Below are 27,512 nucleotides of genomic sequence, written 5' to 3'. Positions count from 1 at the left end.
ACAGGCTACCTTGAACTTTGAGGCACCCTCAGCAAAGATTGGATGAGTCTAGCTGAGAGCAGACTCTACTAAAATACATGAACTCTGCCTTGGAAGATTTCCCTCTGTCTACTTAATTCACTGACTTGTTCTAACTAGAAACCTTGCTGGTTGATATAGGCTATGCCACAGTTTAGAAGCTGTGTCACATAGACAAAGCTTTCTTCTCTAGATTCCAGGTTCTCATCCAGAAAATGACGCCAATGCCTACAGTCTTAAACATTGTGAGAATCAGCGGCCTCATCCATTACACGCTCAGGGGAACATGTTTGGTAAAAGACATGGTATGAGGGCAGCCAGGCATCATCTGTAGCAACTTCTCAGTAGTGGTGGAATTTGAGGAGCAGAGGACATGGTGTTTTTGCACTAAAGAACTTCCTAGGAGTTTGTTTTTTCAGTGTGTAGCTTTCTGCTGTGAATAGGGCCCTTGAGTCTTAAGCCCTACAACAGAGAGCTAAGCACAGAACAATGAAATAGCATCTATTAAAAAGCTGAGAGGGGCTGGACACGTGGATTAACAACAGGTAAAACTCAACAGCCCAAATGTGAGACTCTTGAGTTTAGATGCCCAGTGTCCACATGCAAGCTGGGTAGACACAGTGACCCATCTATAACCTGGTTCTCAGAAAGCAGAGGTAAGATATCCAATTCCTTTCTATATTCTGCAGGTAGCTAGAGCCTCTGAATTGGCAAGCTCTGGCTTTAGTGAGAGATCTTGCCTCAGAATATAAAGTTGAGTGTTATAGAGGAAGACATCCAATCACCGACTCTATAAGTGTGAGCACACACATACACCTGCGATTCTCAAAGATCTATGGTGACACATGTGAATACACAATCATCTCTCTCTCTCTCTCTCTCTCTCTCTCTCTCTCTCTCCCCCCACACACACACACACACACAAGAGCAGGAGAGACCTACTCTTTACAATTAGACTCAGTTAAAAGAAAGAATTGCCATTAGCTAAATACATGGAACTGATTTTTAAAAAGCTCTCAAAGGGCTTCTGCTTGGTCTCCATGTAAAATTTATAATGGGTGCCTTTCATCAGCAGCAATTGCCAAACATTTAGGAACTCATTCCCTTTCTGCAAATGTGTGTTTGTCACTTAATATGCATTCAGTTTACACTCAGTTAAGAGGATAGATGCTGGGTTTATGGACAAGAACTGTGGAGTTTAAATAAGTCTGGAAAGAGTTCCACCTTGACTTTATCTTCCACAAACACCTTAGGACACTGGGGCTCAGTATTTACATCTATGAAATGGGGACGAAGATGGTTCTCCCTTGGTCTGCCTGTATCCTGGGCATTTAGCAACATGCCTGGCTGTGTGTGGCACAAAGTTTGTGCTTTTCAGTCGATGGTTTCTGTCTTTATACTTCCCGGGGAAAGGCATGACTGAATCAGAGGTATCGGACATGAAAAGCCTGTGTTCTACCAAAGGGAGATTTGCTAAGCAGATAGTTCTGAAGTATACCAATTGGGCTTCCAAAATGATGCAATTGTAACTCTGTGGTGTGGCTTCTAGTCCATCGTGATTGACATGGGGCTGAGGAGTTCAGAGGTTGCCTGACAGGGAAATGTGGGCAGGTCACAGTGTGGACTTTGTTCTGGAGGGTGAGAAAGAGGTGTCAATTAAACTTTAGGCCTTATGACTGGAAGAGAGCTCCAGAAACACGTGTACTGACAGACTGTGGCAGACCAAGGAAGTATTTCAGGTTCTTACTGTGAGCACCTTTGGTGGGCTTTGGGAGTCTATAGAAGAGGAGGTCAGTCACGATTTCCTGTTGATGTGTTTCTTGCTTAGTTTGGAGGGACTTTCAGGATTGTGCAAGGACCTGGCAGCTCTTATCTTCCTAGAGGAGGAAGCATCTCTCTATGGAGGTCTGACCTTAGTGGGGAGAAGAAGCTACTGCAAGTGCAGGTACAGAGGAACAAGGCAAATGACAAAATAAGTGCCCATGAACGGGGTGACTAAATGATGACCATAGGATCATCTCAGGTCTATTGATAAGACATGGCTCTCAGCATAAAGCACCCGGATATGAACATATGTGATTTGTTCAAACACACTGCTCAAGAACTCAGTGTAGGTAGAATTTTGTGTGTTTGTATATTTCTGGAGAGAAGAAAAGTGGTACTATTTATTGCTTCCAGGTAGGACCAATGTGCAGCTACCCAGTCAGGACTCCACTTTTCAACTCTTGGTTTTTGTCATCTATTAAAAATAAAATTTACAATTTGCATTGTTAAAATAGGCAAGGAAAAAGTAAACAGTCACTCCTGGTGTCCTGTTTAAATCTTAGGCTGACAAAGCTTTGAGTTAAGTTCTGTTCTCCAGATGGTGGTCTTGAGACTTCCCCAAGGTCACACAGGTGCTAAGTGGGAGAAACATGACTCGACTCTGAGAGTTTGCTCAGAGGCCACTGACTAATCACTAGGTTGTACTACCTTCCTTCCATGATGCTCTGGGTACTCAAGTGGAGACAGTTGGTAGCCAGACAGAGCTCTCCTACAAAGAGTAGTCACAGCTGACCATTATCAGGAGGTAAGGGGACAGTCCACCATCGAGGAAGGTTCACAGTGGTTTCAGGGAGGAGAGAACATAGCAGAGGGGATGAACAAATACAAGGGGAACTTGCAGCTGAGGACTGACGGTGAAGTTAGGCATGTGCTCGCTGTGCTTAGGTCACCTATCCTGGCCTCTCCTGCTCCCAGAGCATGGTGTGCAGGTGTACACGGACACACACATGATGCACACACACACTCATGTTCTCTTCTATTTGTCTGTGAACTAAGACCCCATAGAGAGGAGCCTAAGAGTGGGTCCTCCCAAAAGAAGCAAGCTCTGCCTTTTCTTTTGTTCTTAAGAAAGCAAATCAGCTCATGTTTACTTTCTCCCCACCCTTAGAACTACAGGACTTTTAGAGAAAAAGATATGCAAAACAAAATCAGTGATCAGAAATAAACTTTGAAGAGCAATGTTTATAAACCAAGATCAGTCTGGGCCTCTGATCTAGGGCCATTCTGTGGTGGCCACAGGAGGAAGGAGATCAAAGTTGGGGTACTCTGGAAGGCAGCTATGCTAACCACTGTGCCACCAATACATGAAGTGGGGGCACTCTGTGTAAGAGGATCAGTGCTTTTCCTATCACTAAATTAATGCACACTCTCCATGTGTGCAAGTACTGGTTATAGTTTCTGTGGGTAGATTCTTGCAGCTTCTTGACACAGTAACAGATAATTCAGTCTGTAGTGTGCATACTGTGTAAGCATAGTGACCTGAGATCAACCCCAGCAGTCATGCGGAGAACTGGCATGGTGTCACACTTGTAATCTAATTGTTGTGGTGTGCACATTCCACACCACACATACAAAATGGACACACATTGTACTCTGTCTGTGTTGTCTCTCTGTCTCTCTGCCCTTGACACACACACACACACACACACACACACTCACACACTCACACAAACATGAGAGAGTAGTTGGCTTCTAAGAATGATATTTGAGGTTGACCTCTGGCTTTCACATGCTAGTGAATGCACACACATGAGCACATACATGTGCACACACACAAACACACACCAAACTCATACACGCACACACACACCACAAACCCACGTCTATACTCCCAAACAACTAAACTTGTCTTAATGCACAGAGTAGGGAGGGACTAACATTGGTTATCAGTCATCTGGTTTACTTATTAAAATAATAACTACAAAACATTCATATAAGCCCATCATACCAGAATGACCTTAGGCAGGGCATTTCAGTTTTCTGGGTCTCAGATCCTTGAGATGTCAATAGAGGAGGCCGAGCTCCTCTGTATGAAGCTCATCATTTCCAGGGTTTTATCCTTTCTCTGGGATTTTCTAATTTCTTCCTCTAATTCCTTTGAGGCAGCTGTCTCTGTGGAATGACATCTTGCCTCTTCCCTCAGTTTTCTAAAATTATCACTACACTCTCAGGTCACTTTCTCTCCCTCTAAAGAGTCAAATGTGGTTTTATGACCATAACAGCTATGCATCAGCCATCTTTTCCTTTCTTCTTGTCACATCTGATAGCAAATAGAGGGCATGTACATGTGTTAAAAGTGTCCAACCATGTTTGTGAGCCTCAGGAAGACTGTCCTGCTGGTCTTACCAGCTTCATCTTTTAGCTTGCTAACCATGGTATCGATTGATCGTGTGAAGCATCTTATAAATATTAATCTGTTGTCCCTCATCTAGTGCAACTGGAACATCTGACCAAATGACAAAAGGTTATGTTCCTGGATATATACCATGAGAGAGAAGGAAGACTTTTTGGACTTTAATGTCCACTACTTGCCAAGATGATGATCCGGGAAAGAGATACTGTGACTAGCTCTCCTTCACAGGCCTTTTACTACACGTCAGGTCCCACGTCACGGGTTTTACATGAGCTAATTTACTGAACCCTCACCATCCTGCTGGGTAATCGCCATCACATTCTTTTTCTGGTGTAAAGACTTGTCCACACAGTCTAGGAGAACAGTCTACACTTGAAGGACCCAGAATTCGAACGCCAGACTGCCTGCACTAAGAGCTCTTGTAATTACCCATCTCTACAGGAAGAGGAGTGAGTCTTGCTTTCCTCTCTCCTCTCCTGTTCGTTCACAGTAACTGTTGTTGCTATGGCACATGTTTGTTTACAGTACCTGTTGTTGCTATGGCACTGACTGGCTGGGATCGCCTTCCACCGCTTATTCCATAGAGTTCGATTTCGTACTCAGTGGCCTCTCTGAGGCCAGTTATGTCCCTGGTACGTTCGGGGGAAGGGAGGGTTATTTCTTGTGGTTCAGACTGCTTTTTGGTATCTCTAATTCTGAGAACAAAACTGTCGAATATCCCTTCATCAGCAGTCCAGGACAGACGGAAACCACCTGGAGTGGCATCTGAAACTAGAAGGTTGTCAACTTCTGGTTCAGCTTCTAGAGGGAGAGAAGATGGTGGAAGAAGGAGGAAACAGAGCATTAATCAGCAGTCCATACAACCTTCTTCCTGGTGGACTATCAGAGTGCAGACATGCCTTGATTTTCAGAGACAGAGTGTCCTGAGATACTGGGAAAGAAAACCATTCCATGTTAATAAGTCTAGTAGGGCGAGGACAGGGAAAACATGGAGTTGACACATTCAATACAAGGCAAGTGTACTCTTGCATCTGTGAGTTTTGTCTAAAAGTAACTGCATAAATCCACATCTGGACTTAGCGTTGGCCCCTCCCACTCATTATTAAACAAGTTCAAAGCTATAACTTGTTTACATTTGCTCTTCTGTCTTCCAGTGGCTGAGTGCCCGCCGTCTGTGAGTGCTTTTCTTTTCATTTTAAAAAGACAAATAAACCAACTTTAACGATTTGTGAAACTATCCCCAATGATTCTGATGATTATATTTCCCTACAGAGCAAAATAACCTAAAATATTCTGCCTTTGTTCACAGGAGCTTCTATACAGAAGAAAGCTGCCATTCTTTACCTCTTTTTCTGTCAATTATACTTCTTTGCTATTTTAGCCATTAGGTAAGTGTAATATGGTAGAATGAGGCTTGGAACCTCTTGAAATATATTTAAATATCTTTTGTACCCAGGGGTTATTTTCATAACTAGACAAAACTCGAGGTCAAAATAAATCTGAAGCTGGGTTTCCCAAAGTGTGTTTAAAACAAACTATTCCTATTTTTATCCCCTTCCTTTACAAAGAATTCCTTGTAAAACAAGTTTGGAGAATACTGCTCCCTGCTAACACACAATAAGATATTCCAAACAGCCTATGTTGTCAAAGATCCTGTTTCCAAACTTATCTCAAAATGAAATGTCATCAAATGAGGTCTGTGAACACTCTCTAGAGATTGCCTTCTCTAGAAATACTTTGGGAAACACAGGTTTTTGACTGTTAAGATGGTTAATGTGGGATTTCCATAGGAGGTATTAGTTTTGAGAACATTATGGATTTAGTCTGTGTTGGACAACCTCTCTGATATTAGTTTTTTTATAAAAGACTAGTTTAATAAATTTCTTTTAGTTTCCAATGGTAAGATAACTAGGTAAGTTGGTTAAGATCACAGGTTGAGACTCTGAGGTAGCAAAGACTTTAAAATACTTTTTCAAAATATACTCATTGGTATATTTCTTTTGAGAAGGCTGAAATGTAGCTGGGGACCAGCCAGGATGGACACAGAGGAAGGTCAGTGGAGCAAGCATATGAGAGCTATGGGCAAGACATGAACTAAAGGACTTGGAACATTGAAGGGAACCATTTCGACCTTCTCCTTTCTAGGATGGGAGGCGTGAGTGCTCATTAGATGTTTGAAACAAGGGAAAGCATGGAAGAACAAGCCACATTTGTGGATTAAATGGAGAATACAGACAAAATGTTAAAATCACAGTGATCCCGTAGACAGACTACATGGGAAGGGACCAGGAAGAGGAGAGTATGGCTCTCTTGAATGAAATACCTGTAATAGCCTCAGCCCTCAAGGGCTTGGTTTGGTGCCCTTGGGTGAAGCCAGAGACCAGGACCTCATAGCCAATACCAGTTATGAGGCCTCTAAGCTCCAGCTTCCTCTGGGTTCCTGAAAGTGTGAATTCCTGGGGGTCCAGCAGCTTCCCAGAATCCACCACCGTAACTACAAAGCTGTCAAAGGCATTCTCCGATGCCGTCCAGGAAACTGTGAACCCGTAGGGATTAGTGTCGGAAATGGTTAAATTTTCCAGAAGGGACAAGGCCTCTGAAAGAAGGGAGGAGTGAAAATGACTCAGGTTAGCAGCACTGATTTGGCTAGAGCAGCCCATGACTCTAAGAACACTGACAGATTCCCAGTCAATCATCCCGTGAGTGGATACCCCTGACTCCAAGAACACTGATAGATTTCCAGTAAATCATCCCATGAGTGAATACCATGGCTCCAAAAACACTGACAGATTCCCAGTCAATCATCCCGTGAATGAATACCATGACTTCAAAATCACTGGCAGATTCCCAGTCAATCATCCTATGAGTGAATACTCAGAAAAGGAACATTTAATAATAATGTATTGGGTACCTGATAGTGTTGTGTAGAGTGATTTTTCTCAATAAGACGGTGTAGCAAGTGTCACTTCCAATCATAGATTTTTAAAAGGTGGTAGAATGATTTGGCCCAAATCTCACCCTAGCATGTGACAGAGCAAAGTTTAAGCTGATCCTAACCCAGGCCATGCACTTCTCACTACAGAAATATGACACCCTGTGTCAGCTTGGGACCTTTATCTTTTTTTTCTGTTCCTAGTTCTGAAGCAAATTAGATTTTTTATTGTTGTTGCAAGCATACTGCCTTTTTAGTGTATTTTATATTTTACTCTGGTTCATATTTTAAGCTTATGTTTACAGTCCAGGAAGACAGTCTAAGACTTGACAAACTTTGTGCTGTTTACTTTTCTGGGTATCCTGTTATCATGCTTTGTTCATCCATTCATCAAACATCTGTGTCCCAGACACACTTATTTCCTAGTTGCCAATGAGTCTTTTCACACACTGCTTGGGCTTCCCAAAGAGTGACCTTATGGTAGCCAAGTTCCTGAAAATAACTCCTAGTTGAGTTACTTTCTTGATCCAGTGTAACATGATGAATAATACTGTAAGGAGGTATAGCCTGCTAACCTTCATTACATTGATGGGAAAAGAAAGACTTCTCCAAGTTCCCAGATCTAGTACATGGGTAAGCTGGAATGCAACGTGGGCTTGCTCTGAGTTCAGTGTTCTCTCTCCATCCCCAGCCCATCAGTGCAGACACATCCTGAGCATAGAGAAGCCTGAGGAGAATCCCCAGTGTATTCTCTCAAGTACAATGGCGCATAGCCATGCTGAATGCATCTGCTCTATATCAAAGGGGGGGGATCCATGTCCAAGTCTGCTTTGGCAGAATTTAGTTTAGAACTCCCTTCCTTCCTTCCTTCCTTCCTTCCTTCCTTCCTTCCTTCCTTCCTTCCTTCCTTCCTTCCTGTCTTTCTTTTTCCAGCTAAAATCCCTAGGATATAAAGAAAATATTTAAAAAGAAGTCGTTGGCATCTGAATGAGTGAATGAATGCCTTCATCCAGAAACAGAGACTTATGTTTTGCTGTGGCTTGGACTTCCTGTGCTGATTTGGAAACAGTTAATGTTTATTTTCTTTTTTTTAATGAGAAGATTTCCCAAGAATTGTAATTTTATCAAAGCAAAGATGAAATCATAGTTGCTGTTCAAACAGTCTTGGTTTTTAAAACAAGGGTCTCAAATGTTGCTTTTGTTTACATAAGTGCTGACTTTCTTTTATAGCTGGTCTCTGTAGCTCTGTGCCATCAAAGCAGTGAATTCCAGCGAAAACAGGTTACTTTCAGGTTACTTAGTCAGTCAAATGCTTGTCTCCCACCCCTAGCCTTTCCTATTCATTTTCTTTTCTTGTTTGGTACGCCTCTTTCAAAATGTGGAGTCTCTTTACATTATGGATTAGCAGAAACAATAATGTAACCGGATCTGTGCTTCCTCCCTGAGTGCGGCTGTCTCAGCCTGGCTCTCTTCTCTGTGTCCTGTGGGAGGTCCTGCAGAAGGCAGCAAGTAAGGGCCTGATGGCATCTGTGTGCTTGGAGTAGTAAGACTCTCCTCTCACACCTGTTCTTTCTGCTGTATTGAAGAAATGGCTTAAATTCACATTCGATGATTGAAAAGGAAAAAAAAAATAACTATTTAAAACCTTAAGCTACACACCTGATGTTCTACTAAGAGGAAGTTGTAATGCATATTTCTATTATTTCATCTGGGCTTGTTGGCTTGTTGGTTTTTTTAGCTCTTTATGTGCAGGTATGTGAAGGAAAACTAAGGCCTACTCACGCTGGCCATGACTTTACCTCTGAGCTACATCCCAGCCTGGGTTTCTTTTAACAAGACCACTTTACTGATGAGAAACAACAGAGGGACATAGCATGGAAAGAATATCGAGAGGATCCCAGGCAGTGACATTTCACCCCTGTCTGCTAGATTCCGAGTATAGGTACCCAGGAACACAAATGGATACTCTCTTCCCTAATAAAGAAATTGGGGTTTAAATAAATTTGCAACTTGCCGAGACTACGTTCGTAAGATGATGTGAGAGAGGTTTAGAAATCAGCCAGGCTTGCTCCCAGCTACTATAAACACTTAGCTGTACCTACTGACATATCTTGCCTATAGTAATTTTGTCATTATTGACTCCACAGGTAAACCTGGAGGACAGTAAGTGAAATCCAGGCACAGGAAAAAAATCACTTCATGATCTCCCTGTTATGGAGAATCTAAATGAATTGAACTGATGAAAGTAGAGAGGAGGCTGTGGTTGTCTGATTGCCATTGGTCAAGAGGTACAAAGTTCAGTTGGACAAAAGGAATAAGCTTGGATGAGTTATTGCATAGAGTAGTGTCCTCAGTTAATAAAAATTACTTGGATGTTCCAAAATTGCTGGAAGATTAGATTTTAAATATCCTCATCACAAAAGGCAGATGTATTAATTGATTTTTTAGTGATTTATAATATATACATGTTAAAACATCACTTTGCACCATATATATAAACTTGTAATACACACACACACACACACACACACACACACACACACACAACCTGTAGGTTAAAAATAAAGACTTTTACATTTGGAGTCAAGACTATGTTTGAGATTGGATTTCTCCTTTATAATGCCTATATCCTTTTCCCAGAATCTTAAACAGACAATGAGAACCTTTGAATACCTGTGACAACAATGGCAGTGATGGGTCTGGTGGAGTCACCAGCCCAGGTGGTCCCTGTCACACTGACATTATAGGCAGTGTTCTCCACCAAGCCCGTGATGTGAGCTTGCTGTGTATCTCCTGGGACTGTGAGCTGTTGAGACTCATGCAATGAATGAGGATCCCTCACATTGATAACAATCTTTGCAAAAAGCCCAGCTTTCGTGGTCCATGACATGTTGAAGCTGTCAGGAGTAATATTGCTAAGGATTAGCATGCCCAACTGTGGTTCTGGCTCTGAAGGGAAGGAACATGGGCGGAAACAAAGAGAGAGTAGTTAGAGGAAGCAGTAGATTTCTTCAGAATTTTGTCATTGAATTTAAATGTATGTATATATTCAAACACTTGCAGAAAAGAGAGAGAGAGAGAGAGAGAGAGAGAGAGAGAGAGAGAGAGAGAGAGAGAGAGAGAGAGAAAGAAGAACATTGGGCAATATCTTTGCTTGCACTGACTGTATCACTACGAAGTTAGTGTTCTTTATGCAGATGTTCATTTAAAGTATAAGAGCAGTCATTTGTGAAGGAGAGTCAACCAGCCGTCAGAAGTACAGATAGGACTCATAAAAGGTAATATGGCTACATTTACCCAAACCTCTGAGGTCCACTGCCTTCCACGATATCCCAGAGACAGACAGCTTCATGATGAAGCATCCACCATAGTCAGAGACCATTTCTTTTACTACAAAGATTCCCAGAGCACACTTCCTTTCAAAGGATTTGATAAGCTTGTTCTCTAAATAAATCTATGCTCTTAGTGACCAGTGGATCCCCTATTTTATGGATGGCTCCAAGTGCCTCAACAAGTTGCTGTCCCACTGAGCATATTTTAGAAAGTGCTTCTTGGGGTTTTCTTAATGTTCATTTGACCTATATGGATGTACAAATTAAAGGCTGATATCCACACTTATGTGGAATTTCTTCAAGGACATTGGAAACTTAAATGCATGCATAATAGAAAAATCCATACCTCACCTCAAATGCTATGAAAATGAAGATGATTTCCATTAATAAACATCTGGTAGGTGCAAAAGCTGTAGGAAACTTAAAGTTAGACACTGAATTCCTTGATTAGGGAATTTACTTAATGGGACCTTTGTAAAAAGGGAATTCTGTTTAGGCAAAACTTCTCTTGTCCTTTAAACAGTCAGTGACAAGAAACTCATTTAACATAACAGCCCTGCACAGCTAGTATCAAGTGGGATGTGTATGGGATGGACGTCTAGCCATTTATTAAGTAATACTAATGTGGAGTAAGTCAACCCAGGCTGCATTTTAAAGACAGACAGTAGTCTTAGAAGATGGAGCTATCAGTATGACTTAGGGTTGGAAAGAGCCAGACTGTTTTTCCAACCCGGCAGTTGTTTCGCTTCAGTGCCAATATATGGAGATAAGAATGGGGTCACTTGAGTAAATTTTAACTGCAAAACTGAAAAACATAAATGCTCTAAGGTCTCTAAATATCAAACGAATCTGACTCAGAAACAATTTACAGCCACGGCACTGGCACGGCTTTTCTTCCCTGTCAGTTTGAGGTGCTGATGATGCTGTAGTTTTCATTACCACATTGACTTTTCTCCCCAACCACAGAGAGGATAAAGCCCCCAGGTGTAACTCAGTTCTGCACCATCTTTTGCTGTAGAAGTGTTCTCCTGAATTAAAGACGCAGTCTGTAACTCTTCTCTTGTGACTGTAAGAAGGCTGGCAGTGCCAGCACACTCATCATGCAGATAGGCGCCTTGGTTCCTGAAGTTAGTGTTACCTTCATCCAACGCCCAAAGGGTGAAACCACACTGAAATGTGAGGCTGAGACAAAGCCCAGGAAGAGAATGCTAGTTAGAGCATGTGCAGTGCTCCATGCAAACAGGGGACTTTTTTCCCACCTCTTCTAACCCTCACAAACACTTCCTCGACATGCTGTCTGCTTCCAAGAGAGACAGGCATGCTTAAGGATTTAAGGCTCTGAATATTCGTCACATGCACTGCGATTTTGACAAGATGATGGGTGGAAAGGAAGTTCTCGTGCTTCAGAACAGACAACAGTGGGTGATAGTGCATGCTTGACAGAGTAGATATCAAAAGAGAGCACCCTGTTTGTCAGGAATCCAGACAAACGAAAATCTCAAGAACAAGATGGCCAAGACTGGGTCTTCCCAGGATGCTTTTTGGTTGCAGTTTAGGGTCTCTTCTTAATATTCTAAGGGCCCCTATATGTAAATTCCTGGCAGATGGAAAGAAACTGAAGATTGCTGTGACTCCAAACAGCATGTAGACATTCCTTCGAGTGAGACACAGGAGACTTTGATTAGAGAGACCACAGCAGATAAGAATGGGTGCCATGAGGAAAGACCACTTAAGAGTGGAGGAAAAGATGGGTTAGGAATTGAAACAAAACCAGTCATGCCAGCTAAATACAAACAGACCAAGTCCAGATGGGAGGAGCTATTCAGGGAAGAACATTTAGACTCTGAAGTTCCTTAATTTGGGGTGAAGTTTATTTTAAAGCTCTAAATCTCTGATTAGATGGCTTTATCAAAATAAGAAGGACCTGATAGAAGTAAGAGGATGAAAAATGGGCAGTAGCTGACTTTTAAAATGTTGCTCAGAAGGGGCTCCATGGAGACTGAAATACACCAATGGGAAGTGCTTGTGGTAGTATGGGCCACCAGGCTCTGAGCACGCTATCCTGCCTATCAGTCTGTGCAGACAAATGGTGTAATTAGAAGAAGGCTTGCTTCTAGGGACAGCAGAGTTTCAGGATGACCCAAGACAGAGTATGATCAAAACAACTGATTTCTGTAAGAAAGCTACTAAGGGCAAACTCCTTAGGTCATATGTGAGGAAGAGATGTGGCTAAGAAGAGAGCTGTGTATGAAAGCAATTATATGTGGAAATATGTTAACCTAAATCACCATTATAGTCAAAATTGAAAGACTAAATCCTTCACAAGTACAGGCCAGAGACAAAGCAGGAGAAGAAGCAGAGGCTGTTGCCCCGTGCTGAGAAGAAGGCTGCTGGCAAAGGGGATGTCCCAACTAAGAGGCCACCTGTCCTTCGAGCAGGAGTCAATACAGTCACCACCTTGGTGGAGAACAAGAAGGCTCAGTTGAAGGTAATTGCCCACGATGTAGACCCCACTTAGGTGGTGGTCTTCCTGCCTGCCTTGTGTAGGAAGATGGGGTCCCCTACTGTATCATTAAGGGAAAAGCCAGGCTGGGACTGCTGGTCCACAGGAAGACATGTATCACTGTTGCCTTCACACAGGTTAACTGGGAAGACAAGGGTGCTCTGGCTAAGCTGGTGGAAGCTATTAGGACCAATTACAACGACAGATATGATGAGATCCGCCGCCACTGGGGAGGCAATGTCCTGGGTCCTAAATCTGTGGCTCGAATTGCCAAGCTGGAAAAGGCAAATGCCAAAGAACTCGCTACTAAACTGGGTTAAATGTGCACTCACCACTAAGTTTTCTGTACATAAATACAAACTTATCTTTAAAAAAGAAAGACTAAATCCATGAGGTTTTAAACTTCACCTTTCAGACAAGGAATTGTTCTTTGTTGAAAACCAATTCAAACCAAGTGTACGTGGTCAACTGATATCTGTCCCTTTTGTTTTATTATACTTTAACATGAATGGGCTGGGGACCAAGTACCTCTGGCTCCCTTTTTCTAGGGGAAGCTCTGATAACAATTTGCAGTCTAAAATAGCATGCAAATGAGGTCTTTGTCAACCATTGGTAGCCTAAGTAGAAGGTAATTTTGATGCCAATCCTTTGCTTGGGTTCCCTAGAACATGCACCCTCTTTTGTGAACTATAAGGAAAAAGCTGTATTTCTTATATATGTATCATACAAACATGTACATATATTTACACAGATGTAAATATATATTATATGTAAACATATATATATTTCACACATATATAGTACACATATATGTAAATATGCACACCTAATATATATATTTCTAGGGTGGGGTGTGCTACTTTAACTGTAAAGAGAATGTCTTGCCTCAAATGTGCTAAGAATACTGCTAGAGTGGACAAACCTTTTCTCCCTAAATTCACAGATGATTCCTTCTTACTGCTCAAGAGAATCATCTGACACAGAACCCATGCCATGGTACTGGATATCCAGAGCAAGGACAGTTTGCTCCCTTTGGGAACTCGCCTTATTTGCACATGACTATTATATCCTTTTTACTATGTGTCTCTGGACAGGGTATCCTTTCCTCTACAGCTGGCATTGTGGTTGAGGGGATGAGTACGGTGTGGTTACCTCCTGCTTATCGGATGAATTAACTACCTTTTCTTTTCATTTTCCTAGCTGGAGAAAACAAACAATAAACAATGAAACAGGGCACTATTGACAATTTCCTTAAATCACTAGGATAATTGGGTATGAGGCTGTTTAAGAGTCTAGGGAGACAAAGAAGTTAGGATAACAAAAGTTATAAATTTGACTGGAAGAGAATCTATGCAAGCCCAGGACAATCCTCATCACGGTTTTGAAGTTACCAAAGGGGAGAGTTCCTTCCTCCAAACGCTGTATAGGGACTTGGATAAAGTGTCATGTGATACTTTTAATGATCTGCTCATGATAAAACAGACACATGGATTCAGGCAAATGTACCATCTAGGTGGCTGTTGGAAGAAAGGCTTGTTAGGCAACGGCACATCCCAGTAACTTAGGAAAGCAGCCAGTGTTCCATGGCTTGTACCCCAGTGGCCAATGAAATTCAGTGGCTCCATCCTGTTGACAAAGACTGTGGAGAGAACGTCAGAAAGCAGAGAATGCTCAAGTACCTGTGGTGGCTGTGGCACTGATGGTTTTGGTCCGGATGCTGGGAGCAATTCCAGAGAGGTAGACAATGAAATCAGTACTAGGGGGAAGCCCTGAGATGTGGGCAGTTCGTTCAGCACCAGACACGTTATGCTCTGATGCCTGCAGCAACCTATTGGAATCAATAATTTCAATAGTAAACATGTCGAAGATCCCATCGGTTGCTGTCCAGGAGAGATTGAAGCTCTCAGGAGTTATGTCAGAAACATTTAAGTTTCCAATTTCAGGTTCTTTGGCTGAAAAACGAGAGGGTAGGAGAGAAGAAACAGTTTGATTAGTTGTTTGACTGGGTTTTGTGGTGTAGGTGGTTAATAGAACCATGCCTGGGGAGAAAGCTCTGACAATTCAGGGTTACAGCGAGACAAAGCAATGCTACCAGTAAGTCAGTGCCAATGAAAGAGAAAAGGGTCTCATTAAGAGAAAAATGAACAAAGAAAGGTGAGGCTGTTAGATTTTTCTGCTTTGCATTTGCCACTCATGATCAGGCCTGGCAAGACACTTCAGGACAGGAAATGGACTGACAGGGCTCAGTGGAAATGACTTCATCTTGGCTGGATCCGTCTCCAAGAGTCCTGCCTTGGGTTCATTGGCCATCAGTCAAAAGATATGAGGGCTGACAGCTTCTAGGCTCTTGAGCTATGCTCAGGGACTGAGATTCCTTGGATTCCTGATTTAGCCATCCTTTGCTTTGATAGAGTGCCCATCTATCTAAATGGGTGCTAAGTAATTCTGATACCATGGTCCTTCTGGGTGGGACCTTAAGGCTTCTGGTTTTGTCACTTGAAAGGATACACCCATCTCTCAGGATAACTCTTGATAATTTTTCATACTTTAGATAAGGGACAGCCAGCTGTTCTCATCATCTGTTAAAATAACATGTTCTCTCTTTCTTGTGTCTCTGTGGGCCAAGAAGGCTAGTCCTTCTTTGTCAGCCAAGACAGCTGAGCCAAGCAGTTTAGACAGCCATTTTAGCCAAGAAATAATACCTTGCCTAAGAGGTTTCCCACCAGTGTTTTTGCTTTTCTGAGAGGCAGCAATATAGCACGCACAGGGTGTGCATGGGAGGTGTTGGTGAAGCTAGTACAATCTGTGCAGTAAGGAGTAAGACTCCTAATCTCAGAGACACGGATGAGTTACAGCCCTTCCCCTCCATGGACTAACTCATCAGAGAGAAGAATGTTGCTACCATGAAACTGAATACAGATGGCATCCAAACCACAAGATCTGCAGGAAAGATCAGAAGTGGTGGGTGATTGCTCTGCCTTCTGGGAAGGAGTGGTTTGTGGATGCCAGACAAGCGTCCAGAGGAACATCCAGGAAAGCCTCAACTGCCACCTCTGGGCATTCTGAGGTCACTGTCCACACAGAGGTTCCCTGTGTTTAGGATATGTATCAGTGACAGGGCTCATAGTGACTGAGGCAAAATCACAGAGCTGTACTTTTGAATCAACAAAGACCTGAAGGTTTGCTGTCAGAATTTAGTCACAGTGACTATATAAAAAGGGGAGGCAGTCTCCTGGAAAACAACTCATCAGGGCACACCATAAGACAAGCCACAGAAAACAGGATTAGGGAGGGCTGGCCACTTGGACCAACTCCCAGGGACCATTGAATTTGCTTTATAACTGGAATGGTGTGATGAGTAAGCCAGAATGCACCACTGGTGTTGGGACTGGGAACTTGTCACTTGAGGACCAGTGCTTCAAGGAACAACTCTTGATTTACAGAGTGCAAGGGGGAAATCAGCACTGCTACATTTATAGCATTGGAGACTCCTTCTCTGAGGGCTACTGCGTGTCCTTCTGTTGAAAGACGCTCTCTTGTGGTATATTCTCCAATCATAACTCTATGATGCTTCCTTCCTTTGGTCAGCTATTTAGTAACCTGGTGTTCAAACAACGACTGCATCTGAGGGATTTGTCTACAGGAGGGTAATTCAGTTCTTTTGTTCTGCTCACATAGTTTAAAAGAATCATTGGTTAAGTATAGGCACTGTAGGACCAGACTCCAGAGGAATTTTGAAATAGAAAAAGTCTAAAATAAATTGTCTGTACTCTGTCAAAATTCACATGTGAGAGTTTGGACCTTTTCTTTGTCAGGCTTAACGATCGGAGTAAAGATCAACGGGACATTTTCCCAAAGACCTTTATGCAGAGATGTATAAAGGTCATTGTAGGACTGACCAGGTAAATCATGAGTGTGGGTGTTGGAGGCTAGAAGGGACAGTATCTTACTCAGCTCATCATTGCTGTGGCCAAGGCATTGGGATGAAGGTACAACTCACAGAGAGAGAGAGAGAGCTCTGAGCATGCAGCATGCGTGGAAAGGACTCAGCCATGGAGAAATGCTAATTTTCTTGCCATATCTCAGGAGAAAGAGAGAGAGAGAGAGAGAGAGAGAGAGAGAGAGAGAGAGAGAGAGAGAGAGAGAGAGAGAGAGAGAGAGAGAGAGAGAGAGAGAAGAAGAGCACAGGGAACCAAGAATCCTGAGCATGGGCATAGGAAAAGATACCTGTGTAGGTGTCAGCAGAGAGCATCGGTGTTCTATAGCCCTGGATCACCCCATAGATGGAGACTCTATAAGGAGTGGCAGCCTTGAGGCCTGGGATTTCCATTGCCCTGATGCTACCGAGCACTGTGAGATTCTGAGCAGCCTCCACATTGTTGGCCTCCTGCACCTGAATGACAAAGTGCTCGTAGGCCAGATCGTCTGCGGTCCAGTTGAGTGTGAGGCCATCCCAGCTGACCTCAGTCACCGATAAGCCTCCCAGATGAGGGAACTCGTCTGAAGAAGGCAGAGAGGTTTCTGTCAGTGTTGCAAACCGAGCAAGAAAGCCAATGCCCCACAACAACCCAACTCCAGGAAAGCAAAAGGGAAGAGAAAAAAGGTTTTCTCTTGGCTTTGATAACTTTCTGGGTATTTTTGTACTCAGATTTTGCTATTCTGGTTACAGTTATGTGGAAGAGTTGAAAACAGGAAGGGAAAATTTGCATCATGTCCCGGAGAAAGACAGACACATGGAAGTCCCCAGGAATACACAGCCAGTGGCTAAAGGCAATAGGGAAAAGGTGGGCCTGGGGAGGGTAAGAAAGTAGGGATAGTTAAAAGCAGAGGGTCTGGTGGTCCAGAGACCTGGGATAGAATTATAACACAGATATTAGCAAGCTGTGTCATCTCGGGCATCTTGCTTTCTCTCTGAGCTTTCAGTTTTAAATAGAAATGACAGTATCATCTCACTTCTGTGATAGTGACTTGATATTCATCAAATATCTTTGTATCATGTTTATCTGGGGCATGGAAGACTTCACTGGGAAGGGTCTGTGCAGCTTCAGACCAAGGCTTGCAGACTACAAATGCAGATCATCAGCATCCCCACCCAGATTGTACATCCCAGAGGCCCTGTACTTTAGCTCAACACAGGAAATAAGAGACAATGATAATCTGGCCGGCTTAGGTAAATGATTGTTATCATCCTCCTTATATCTGTCATGTGTGTATATCATAGCAATGGCCAAATTTACTGTGTGTGTGGGGCAGGATAACTGATGGTTTGAATTGGGTGATTTGGTGGCATTATCAAAATACTAGGCACATGGAGAGGGGCCAGCACCAAAACTTTTATCACCACACATTTGACCATTCATTACAGCCCCCTAGGAATCTATTTCTGGACCCTTTATGAATAATACCACATAGCTTTCTGTGAGAGATGGAATAACATATTTTCAAGGGACAAATTGCTATGAATTGCTTTGCTTCAGCTTAAATGAAAAGCATTGAACTTAAATGCAATGCCTTTCCTTGGAAAATTTCTTGCCCCAAAGGTCTTTCATAGAAAGAGTCTTGGATAATTTCTGCACAAGATGGCTGATCATTTCCCAGCTCTGAAGAGGTCCAACTATGAATTGGGTATTGGTTTAGTTGTACACATCTGTGTTTAACTAAAACCCAAGCAGCTAGGTACACCTGTGAGGGAATTTTTTTCGTAATTAAATCATTTGAATTTGGAAGAGCCAATTTTAACCCTGATCTTTTGGCCTCGAAGGAACCAGCTTTCATGTGGGTCACCCCTTCTGCTGGCAGCCTGTATAAAACACATGGAGGAAGGAGGCTACCTCTGCCTGCTTGCTCTCACGCTCACTGGCAAGTCACTGGCATTATAGCTTGCTTCTTCAGGATTCCAGTGTATACTAAAGGCCAGCTGAGACTTTCAGCCTTATGTGAACCATGACTATATTCTTGGACCTTCTGTTGATAGACAGTCACTGCTGAATTACAGTCTGTACGCTGTTCTAATAAAACACACACACACACATACACTCCTTCTATAAGTTCAATTCCTCTAGGGGATTCTGAACAACATAACTATAAGCTTAGTTGTTCACTGTTCAACACTGGCTGCAAGATGGACACTTTTTCAAGTGCTTTCAGGTCTTAGTTTACCTATTTCTCACTGCCGGGTTCAAAAGTAGGGGAATTAATTTTCATTTGAAGATGAGCAAAGAAGGGATTCAAAGCAATGCATCCAGAAATAATATTCCAACTGTAATATGGAATTTTAGCCCAGACCTTCTAAGCCATAGATCGTGTCACCTGCCAATCATATTCAGATAAGATTTCCAACCTATGAGGAAATTTTTCTAATCTAAGGACAGACTGGCATATATCACATCTCTGGTCCAGAAGGGCCATGGCCCTGTGATGACCTCTACAACAAGTTTAGTGTGGAGGTCCCTGATTTTGCCATGCAGGGTGACTGTGAAGGGACCATTAGCCCCGAGGCCTAGGATTTCTGTGGAGTATAGGCTACTAGGAATGGTGAGGTGATGAGCTCATTTTGCTGGGCCAGCTTCCTGGATCCAAGTGATAAACTAACTGTTCATAACTCCTGTCTGTTGTGCCTCAGTCCAGTCTGAGAGAATCTGAGCTAAGCTGCCATTGTGAAGGTTCCCGGATGGAACCTCCTCTGTGTGAGGACACAGAGGGATGACGTTACTAAAAAGGGACCTCCACCCTGGGGTTCAGGTGAAATGGAGTTTGAAATAGGGCTGAGTGGTTTGGTAGGTGTTGACTACAGATGTGTGGTTTACTGCAGTATTGAGCATACTCCAATTGTTGGCATTAAAGCCACATTTTTCTTCCAGCCTTTGGGACTGAAAGGCAGTTTCTAGAATTGCTCAAAGCTTCCATTCCTGACACACAAATAAGGTCTATGGGAGATCTGGAGTATTCTTTAAATGAGCTCAGATATATTTCAGTTTTCACTTACAAATTGTGCTTTCCAGCTTCCTAAGAAGCCATTATAATGAAACTTTGCAAGAAAAGTCACCTATCAATTTTGACAAAGAGGAGTAGGTGGACTTTTCCAGGAAATTGGCTACTAGGGTTAGTGCAGGACCAGGCCAAATAATGGATAAGGCCCTTGGAAAGAGGCAGGGGTGATTCACTGGTACTTCCCCAACGTGGAAGGGGACAGGCCCTGTTTACAGACTTGACTCCTCTCGAGCAGAGACAAAGGTTGGAGAAAAGGAGCAAATGAGTCTGGAATACCTGTCAAGACTTCAACAGAGAGAGGGACTGTGCTGAAGTCCCGAGTGACCCCTCGGATGGTGACGTGATAACGAGTGCCTGCTCTGAGCCCAGGCAGGTCCACTGACCTCAGTCCTCCAGGGACTGTGAGGTTCTGGACAATCTGGGTCGTGTCAGCCTCTAGCACCTGAATGAAAAAGTTCTCATAGGCCCCTTCTGGAGCAGTCCAGTTGAGTTTGAGGGCATCCCAGCCCACCTCAGTGACAGAGACCTCTCCCAAATCAGGAGTTTTCCCTAGAGAAGGACAAAGAATGAGTTTAAGCTGCATTGTAAGATCCAGGAAATCCTGAACACAAACCGGCTTTGTATCCCCTGAAAACATGACTTTCTTTAGACAAACATGCACCATGCAACTTTCTATGCTTTGGGAAGGGCAGAAGAGGAATGGAGGGAAGTATTTGTTGTCTTAGCTTATGTAGGAATTGTCCTAAATTTCAGGGAATTCAGGAGTCAATTCTGTGGGCAATCTCCATTTGTCTATAGCACTTAATAATCCCTAATGCAGGGTCACCATGCTTGTTCTATGTGGACTGTCCCAGATGAAGGTCTTCACACAGCAGCAAAGTTCTACTTCTATGAAATATTCTATGAAATAGTAAGGTGGCCTTGGAACTGTGTCACTGGCTGACCTGGCTACCCAATATCACATCCCACGGCAGATTAACTTGTGACTGACAAGGCATTCCAAAGTTCATGGTGTGTGATTATCCTTGGTCAGTTTCCTGTTGGGAAAAACAAGCTTTAGGTATGAACTTAGAAAGTACCTGTGTAGGCTTCAGCAGAGAGCACTGGTGTTCTAGAGCCCTGGGCTACCCCATAGATGGAGACTCTGTAGGGAGTGGCAGCCTTGAGACCCGGGATGTCTGCAGCCCGGAGGTTGCCGAGAACTGTGAAGTTGTGGGCAGCCTCCACCTTGTTGGCTTCCTGCACCTGAATGACAAAGTACTCATAGGCCAGGTCATCTGCGGTCCAGTTGAGTCTGAGGCCGTCCCAGCCTGCCTCAGTCACGGTGAGATTTTCCAGGGAAGGCGCTTGTTCTGAACAATGACAGAGACAAGGTCAATTATACTATCCCTCAAATGCTTGCCTTTGAAGAATCCAACACATTCGCTGGCCAAAGGCGACAGAGTCTGTGCCGAGCTGGTGTCACTGTATTTCCAGTGACGCTGTACCCACAAAATGCAATAAATAGGTTAGCGCAGTGCTGCTTTTCCCTCTGTACACAGTTGAGTTTTACTTTGGAAATACATTTCCTATCGACAAATGTCCTAGAAAACTCTAGATGGGTGTTAGTTAGACTCCCCACCGTAGTTTCCAGTTGGCAAAGTGTTTTCATTTCAATGAGTTAGTCTCAGCTGGTCTTGGGTCGTTGTCCAGTGCTCTGTATTTGCATCCCCTTAGATGTGCCTCAGTTTCTCTTTGTGCTGCCTTGACCTCTCGTGAAAGGACTGCTGCAGATTAGTTTGGACTTTTCAGTTTCCGGGATTCAGATAAGATTTTACAAACCACTCCAGTCAAGAGCAGAAATAAGTGAATACTACTGCTAAGGCTGAACGGAGACAGCTGACATGCTTTTGAAATGTCGTTTCTTGTTGGCTGGGACCTGGGAGAAGCAATTTATTAGACTCTGTTGTAACTGGATGCATCACCTTTGTCTCCAGGACACAGAAATGCAGCAGTCTCCCTTGTCTGAATCTGCCTTAAGGGGGTCATTTGCTTGCACTGAGTTTGAATGACCTACAGACAAAGATCTCTCTGGAGATGGATCCTGGATACGGAGGGTAGGACTCCCTCTGCTCTTTTGAAAAAACAAATCATTTTTCCTGTTTACATGGCTGCTGATATCAAATGATTCCCACATGACCAGGAAAATAGCCTTTTTCATTGAGAAAACTAGCCTAGGACCTGACATAGGCCATTCAGTCAGCAGGAAATGCCTACTGCTTTTCTACAATATATTTCATTCAGCTTTTCTGACTCATTTCGTCTCTGGACTTCAGCTTTTGTCTGTGTCACAGATGCTCCAGCTTCATGACTCTGACACTGTACATTACATCTGTAACAGCAATAGTTGCTGTCCTCGGCTTCCACATGGTTTGTCCATGCTGCCACTTTCCCCCTTTTCATAGGTGTATCAGTAGAGGCCTGTGATTTGTTACATGTGAGGGGTGTGTGGTCACATCTACAATGGATGCTGCCGGCAGACCACCCCCGACCTGGCCCCCAAACACTTGCTCAAACCAGTAAAAACTGAAGCTTCCACTAATGAACATAGATGAATGACAGAGGAATGACAGTTGTGTGTGGGTGTGACAGGGTTGTGTGTGTGTGTGTGTGCTCTGAATAAAGATGCAACAGTGACTGTTGGGACCGGAAAGCTGTATGTAAATGCTGACTCTTCATTTTCAGTATGAATGATGTGCTTGTGGGCTTACTGCAGCATCAGCCAAGGGTTCCCATTGCCTTCTTGTACCCCAGCTTTCCTGGCATCCCATGATGAAAAGGCTATTGTCATTCTCTCACAGCTGTGCTTTGGAATCTACCCTCTGAGCAATGTCAGTGGGGCTAGAAAAATCAGAATTTCCAATCTTGTGTCATCTGTGCTCATGGTGGACTGAGCAGCTGCAGTGAGGAATTTCTGGCCATGTCTTCAACCCTTCAGATTCCCACTACTGTATATGATGGTGGTCACCACTGGCTGGCGGCCTGGTAGCTCTTTGTGTGTGTGTGTTAGAGAGAGCGATTCTCCCACAGCAAAGGGAAAGCTAAATGCAAGTCTGAAGACCACAACTAGGTTCCAAACTCACTTTCTAGGGTTACCATAGTAGAAATACAAAGTCTTAACTGATTTGAACTTCCTGGTGATTCTCAGTAACCAAAGAATGAAGCTAAACCCCCGAACACCCACACTCTGCAGCTGTTCCCATGTGGCCCTAAGCGGTAGGCCCCACTGTTCTTCCACATGGGCACACAGTAGGGCTAAGCTTGTTTTGTGACTACAGAGAGTCTCGTGACTCCGAGTCTCACAGATGCTGTTTAACCTCCTGGAAGTGAGACTGTACCATCCTCATTGTCGTCTCCTTTTGCTCCGTGAGGACTCAGCTCAGTAGCACCTCTTCTGAGACTACTCTGAGCTCTTTGTCCCCTTTGACAGGTGGGTGATGGGGACCTGTTTCCACCCTCCTCCCTCTCTCTGCAGCAGTAGAACCGCATCCTGTGGTTTTGGTATATCTTTCTCACCGCATCGCACTTTCTTTAGTGTCCTATCCTGAATGCACCCCTATCCTGTCTCGTGTGCATGCAATCAGCATGCACTGATAGGGTAAATATTTGAATACACTTCATTTTGTTCCATAGATAATGGAATATCAAAGCAAAATGTTCTCTAATACCTGAAGCTGTGGCTAGGAACAAGATTTCAGGTTTCTGTCTCCCAAATTCATGTGAGTCACTGAGGTGTCACTACTTAGTCCTAGGTTGTTCTGGAAATATGCTTCATGGTCCTCAGCTCTGTCTATCATCCTTTTTTTTAATGTCTCTTACATCTCACAATGAATTCATAGCCTTGGCTTTAGGTGGAGTTTAGTTAATGAGAATGCAAAAGAAGAAAAGGAAGAGGAAATTTAAAGGAGAGAAGATAGAGAGTTGGGAGAAGAGAATATGGCTAGCACACACCAGTTTTCTTCTGTGCTGAAAGGGAGCATGTCTTTCTCCTTACTCCACCTCCCTTTTATCTCTTTGTGTCTCTTCCCTCTCTCATCCTCTGTCTTTGTGACGTCCATAGTTGAGTGACTTAAAGAATTCCAGGGAAATAACCACCCTGCCCCTTTGTCCTGAAGGGGTTAAACATCTACTAAAGCAGAGAAGGACACAAGGAAAAAACAAAATGTGGTGAGGCTGGCCCCAGGGCAGCGGAATCTCCGCAGATGTTTGTGACTCTTACCCTGGCTTTGAATGTGTTCCAGGTACTGCAGGCAGCAGTAGACAGAGGAGACTGTCCCTGCATTGTGGTTTTGGGTGGGAGGACAGGGACAATGAGGTGGTTACTGCTTGCTCTCAAGGTGTCCAAGGAACCTTGGGGCAGCAGCAGAGGTGGGTCAGGGTGCTTTCCCAGATCGTGCAGAGGACGACTTTGTTTCGAATAACATGTGAGATCCATGAGATTAGAGGAAATGGCATGTGGAAAACCGGGAGAGGAGTATAACTGAAGGTTCAAAGGCTTGGTGGTGGAGGCAGGCTCAGTGACCTTGCAGGGTGATTGTCACATGATGGCCAAGGATGCAAATAGTGGAAGTTAGACCAGAGAGGCCAGACTCTGAAGGGCCACCCAGCCCATGTAAAGGTTATGTGTGATTTTTGTTTCTCTAGCCTTGCAGGATGTAGGATGTGTAGAAATATTAACCATATTTTCGATATGGTACCATATCATGGAAAAAGGCTGTATTTGGGGCATTTCTGTGTCTGGAGCATGGGGATTCCTTGGAGGAAACACACGAGGGCCACTGATTCTCTACTTTCCCGCAACATCCACAGATGAGAAATGGTGTCTTTCAGCATCTGCCCTTGACTCTAGAGATGCAGGGCTGGAGTTCCCTCCTTCTGGGGTTGAAATAATGACTCTGGGAAAGAGGATAGAATAGAAAAGAGGGGGAGGGAGGAAGGAGGAGAGAATTTACTTCTTTTTAATATTTCTGGTTCAGACCACTGCACTCACTTCACAGGGCCAGAGACTGCTCCTTGGTCTCACAAATTTCTCTGTTTTCCTTAAAAATAACTGATTTTCAGTAGATATTCTGATAGGAGACTGTATTCTCATTGTTCCTTAGAGTTAAGAATAGCCAACGGCTTGTAGAGAGAAAGGCCTGATGAAATCTCTCCAGACATCCATGGTTATCTGCCATTCTTTGCCTCTGCCTCCATTCTACTGCTTAGAACATGGATGGGATGGAGGTATTGAGATAGCCATTTACATCACTTTGAGAATGGGAGCCAAGGCCTAAAAATGGTGGAGCAGTAAGACAGAAGCAGCCGGGATCCTCAACAATCTGAAATTATTACGGCCTCTCTTGTACTTTCTGGCAGCAGATTCACTTAATGGAGGGACTGACATTTGAGAATTCTGCTGTATTTTGTTGAAGATATTAATAAGTAGCACAGGTCCTGCAAGACGTTTCTAAATCGCCCCATTGTGGTTCCTCTCTTCAGATTACTGAGGCCCAGCTGGCGACATCTGCACTATGTGACCAGCACCAATGTCTCCCGAGCCCTCCTGATCTCTTTCTTCCATTGTGTTCTCTGATAGTCTCAGCTTCTAGTTTTGTTCAAAGACTCTGAGAAGCAGTGTGGGGGTCAACCAGGCCATGCTGATCATGTGACACATTTTCCCTCTAATGCCTGCACAGTGTAATGCATGCAGTGGTTGCTTAATACATGCTTGCTAATGGAAATTGAAGCTAAGACTATCCCTTGCCAAACTTTAAACAAACCTGAAAACTTAATGACTAAAATTGAATGTGTCAATTTTCATATAGGAAGAAAACTTTCCCCCAAAATTCTCTCTTCAGCTCAGTTCCTGAAGAAATGTAACAGGAAGGAAGGTTGGTGAGCAGGTTAACATGGCTGGAGGGAACTTCAGATCAGCCCAGGAGATCCAGAAGCCTCTTCATGACTGAAAATAAAGGGGGAATGAGAAGGTGCTGAGGCAGGCTTGGGGAACAAGTGTTACTCTCCTGGGCCACCCTGAGGAAAACAAGAAACCTGTAATAAAAGCACTCCAAGGAAGATGTCCAAACAATGACTCCCGACATCCAGGCATCTTTAACGTAATGAAAAGTTAAGCTGTCATTATATTAAAGAAGAGAACTAAGGCGCTTAAAGGGCTCCATGGAGCACACCATCCTAAGAAGACCTAAGAAGACTAAGAGCAAGGCAAACACAGCTCCTGATGCTTCACATTCTCCCAGTTAGAAAGGCTTAACAGGAAGCTTGTCTGGGTGAAGAAACTCAGTTTAGTTGACTGACAGGAAGAAAAGTCAATCTTTGAGAAAGACAAGGAAGCTGCCATTTCTTTGTGGCAGAGAGTACTTCATGGGGAGGCAAAGGAACATGTTCCTCCCCAGGGCATCACATTCCAGACTAGCTGACTGATGCAAAGCTCTGCCACCCAGAGTCAGCAGAGGGTTTGGGGGAGCCCAGGGTGACCTACCCGTGGATGTCTTCACACGCGCAGGCTTGCTCTTGTGCCTGCCCTTCTCAGCAGTGAGGAGGACAGCATATTCTTTCCCTGGCTCCAGATCTGTCAGGACATGGGAGGTAGCATCCTTTGGCAACTGGACCTCTATTGACTGGCCTGTGGGGAGGCTGTAGTTGAGGCGGTATCGATCAAACTTGGCCAGTGGTGTCTTCCAGAATAGAGTCAGACTGTCCTGTGTGGTTTCGGATACCTGAAAGTCCCTGGGTGCATCAATTTCTGGAGAGAGAATCAAGAGTTATCTGCTTTAGACTGCAAGACAAAAGGGGTTGTGTACCTGCAGGACAGTGGCCTGACTGACCTTTGATAGACAGGTATCTTGACGTACTACCTTTTGGAATTTGGGAGGAAATTAAAATGTAGTGATTTATCCAAACTATGAAATGCTACTTAACAAAGCACTTCGAAGAGACAGACTATTGGTCCCAAGAATGCTAAAGGACAAAAGCTAGTTTCAAAATATGACATCTATTTTGCTTTGGACTGTAGAGTGTGTCCTCTTAAAACTAATATAGTGAAACCTAATGTCCAAAAGGATGCTAATAAGATGGGAGGATTATTGTCAGGCACCATGGTTATGTTCAGTGGCCTAACCACAGAGACCCCAGAAAGACCCCAATCCCTCTGTCACCTAAAGACACAGCAAAAACAGACCCTTTTAACCTTATTTCTCAGTCAAGACTGTGAGAAAGAGATCTTTTTCTTCTAAGTCATTTTGTTGCTTTAGTCCAAGTGGATGGATACATCCCATTTATATTTTTGTTTATTAGCCTATCCTTTAATGACTGAGTCATCTCTTCAGCCTCATTCTACTTATTTAGTAACTGAAATGGTGAAATTGCAGCTATGATGAAGGATGCTATTAGAATTTGAGGGTTATACAGAAATGGCAAGAGGGAAGTGGACATTGCAGGATAGTCCAATATGGGTACTCAGGATGCAATACAATGATTCTGAGTCTGTTGTCTATGTCTTTACAAGCCTATGCAATCTAT

At 43.5% G+C, this 27,512-nt stretch overlaps 1 protein-coding gene, 1 long non-coding RNA gene and 1 pseudogene across 5 annotated transcripts in view; 2 read left to right on the top strand and 1 right to left on the bottom strand.

The window, feature by feature from the left end:
* The window catches only part of Tnc (tenascin C), an 82,313-nt gene that overhangs the window by 19,108 nt on the left and 35,693 nt on the right, over window positions 1-27,512 (bottom strand). Inside the window, exons 10-17 of one of the 4 annotated variants that reach the window (XM_013117110.3) lie at window positions 26,473-26,736; window positions 21,032-21,304; window positions 20,229-20,501; window positions 17,190-17,462; window positions 14,642-14,914; window positions 9,801-10,076; window positions 6,519-6,791; window positions 4,724-4,996 (exon numbers count right to left, since the gene is read on the bottom strand). In XM_013117110.3, coding sequence (XP_012972564.1) covers window positions 4,724-4,996; window positions 6,519-6,791; window positions 9,801-10,076; window positions 14,642-14,914; window positions 17,190-17,462; window positions 20,229-20,501; window positions 21,032-21,304; window positions 26,473-26,736 — 2,178 coding nt within the window. The remainder of the gene's footprint in view (window positions 1-4,723; window positions 4,997-6,518; window positions 6,792-9,800; window positions 10,077-14,641; window positions 14,915-17,189; window positions 17,463-20,228; window positions 20,502-21,031; window positions 21,305-26,472; window positions 26,737-27,512) is intronic. The other 3 variants (XM_021230123.2, XM_021230124.2, XM_040757335.1) reach the window with 3 other exon arrangements.
* Window positions 4,742-5,432, top strand: LOC121144046. Its single transcript, XR_005881390.1, has 2 exons — window positions 4,742-4,827; window positions 4,925-5,432. It is a non-coding gene; the product is annotated as an uncharacterized LOC121144046 (long non-coding RNA).
* Window positions 11,813-13,291, top strand: LOC106021541 (annotated as a pseudogene).

Source organism: Mesocricetus auratus, unplaced genomic scaffold, assembly GCF_017639785.1.
Source record: "Mesocricetus auratus isolate SY011 unplaced genomic scaffold, BCM_Maur_2.0 Super-Scaffold_100014, whole genome shotgun sequence".
In the NCBI taxonomy this organism is placed as follows: domain Eukaryota; kingdom Metazoa; phylum Chordata; class Mammalia; order Rodentia; family Cricetidae; genus Mesocricetus; species Mesocricetus auratus.
The sequence above is the reverse complement of the archived record's forward strand: the minus strand, read 5'-3'. Positions and strand labels throughout refer to the sequence as shown.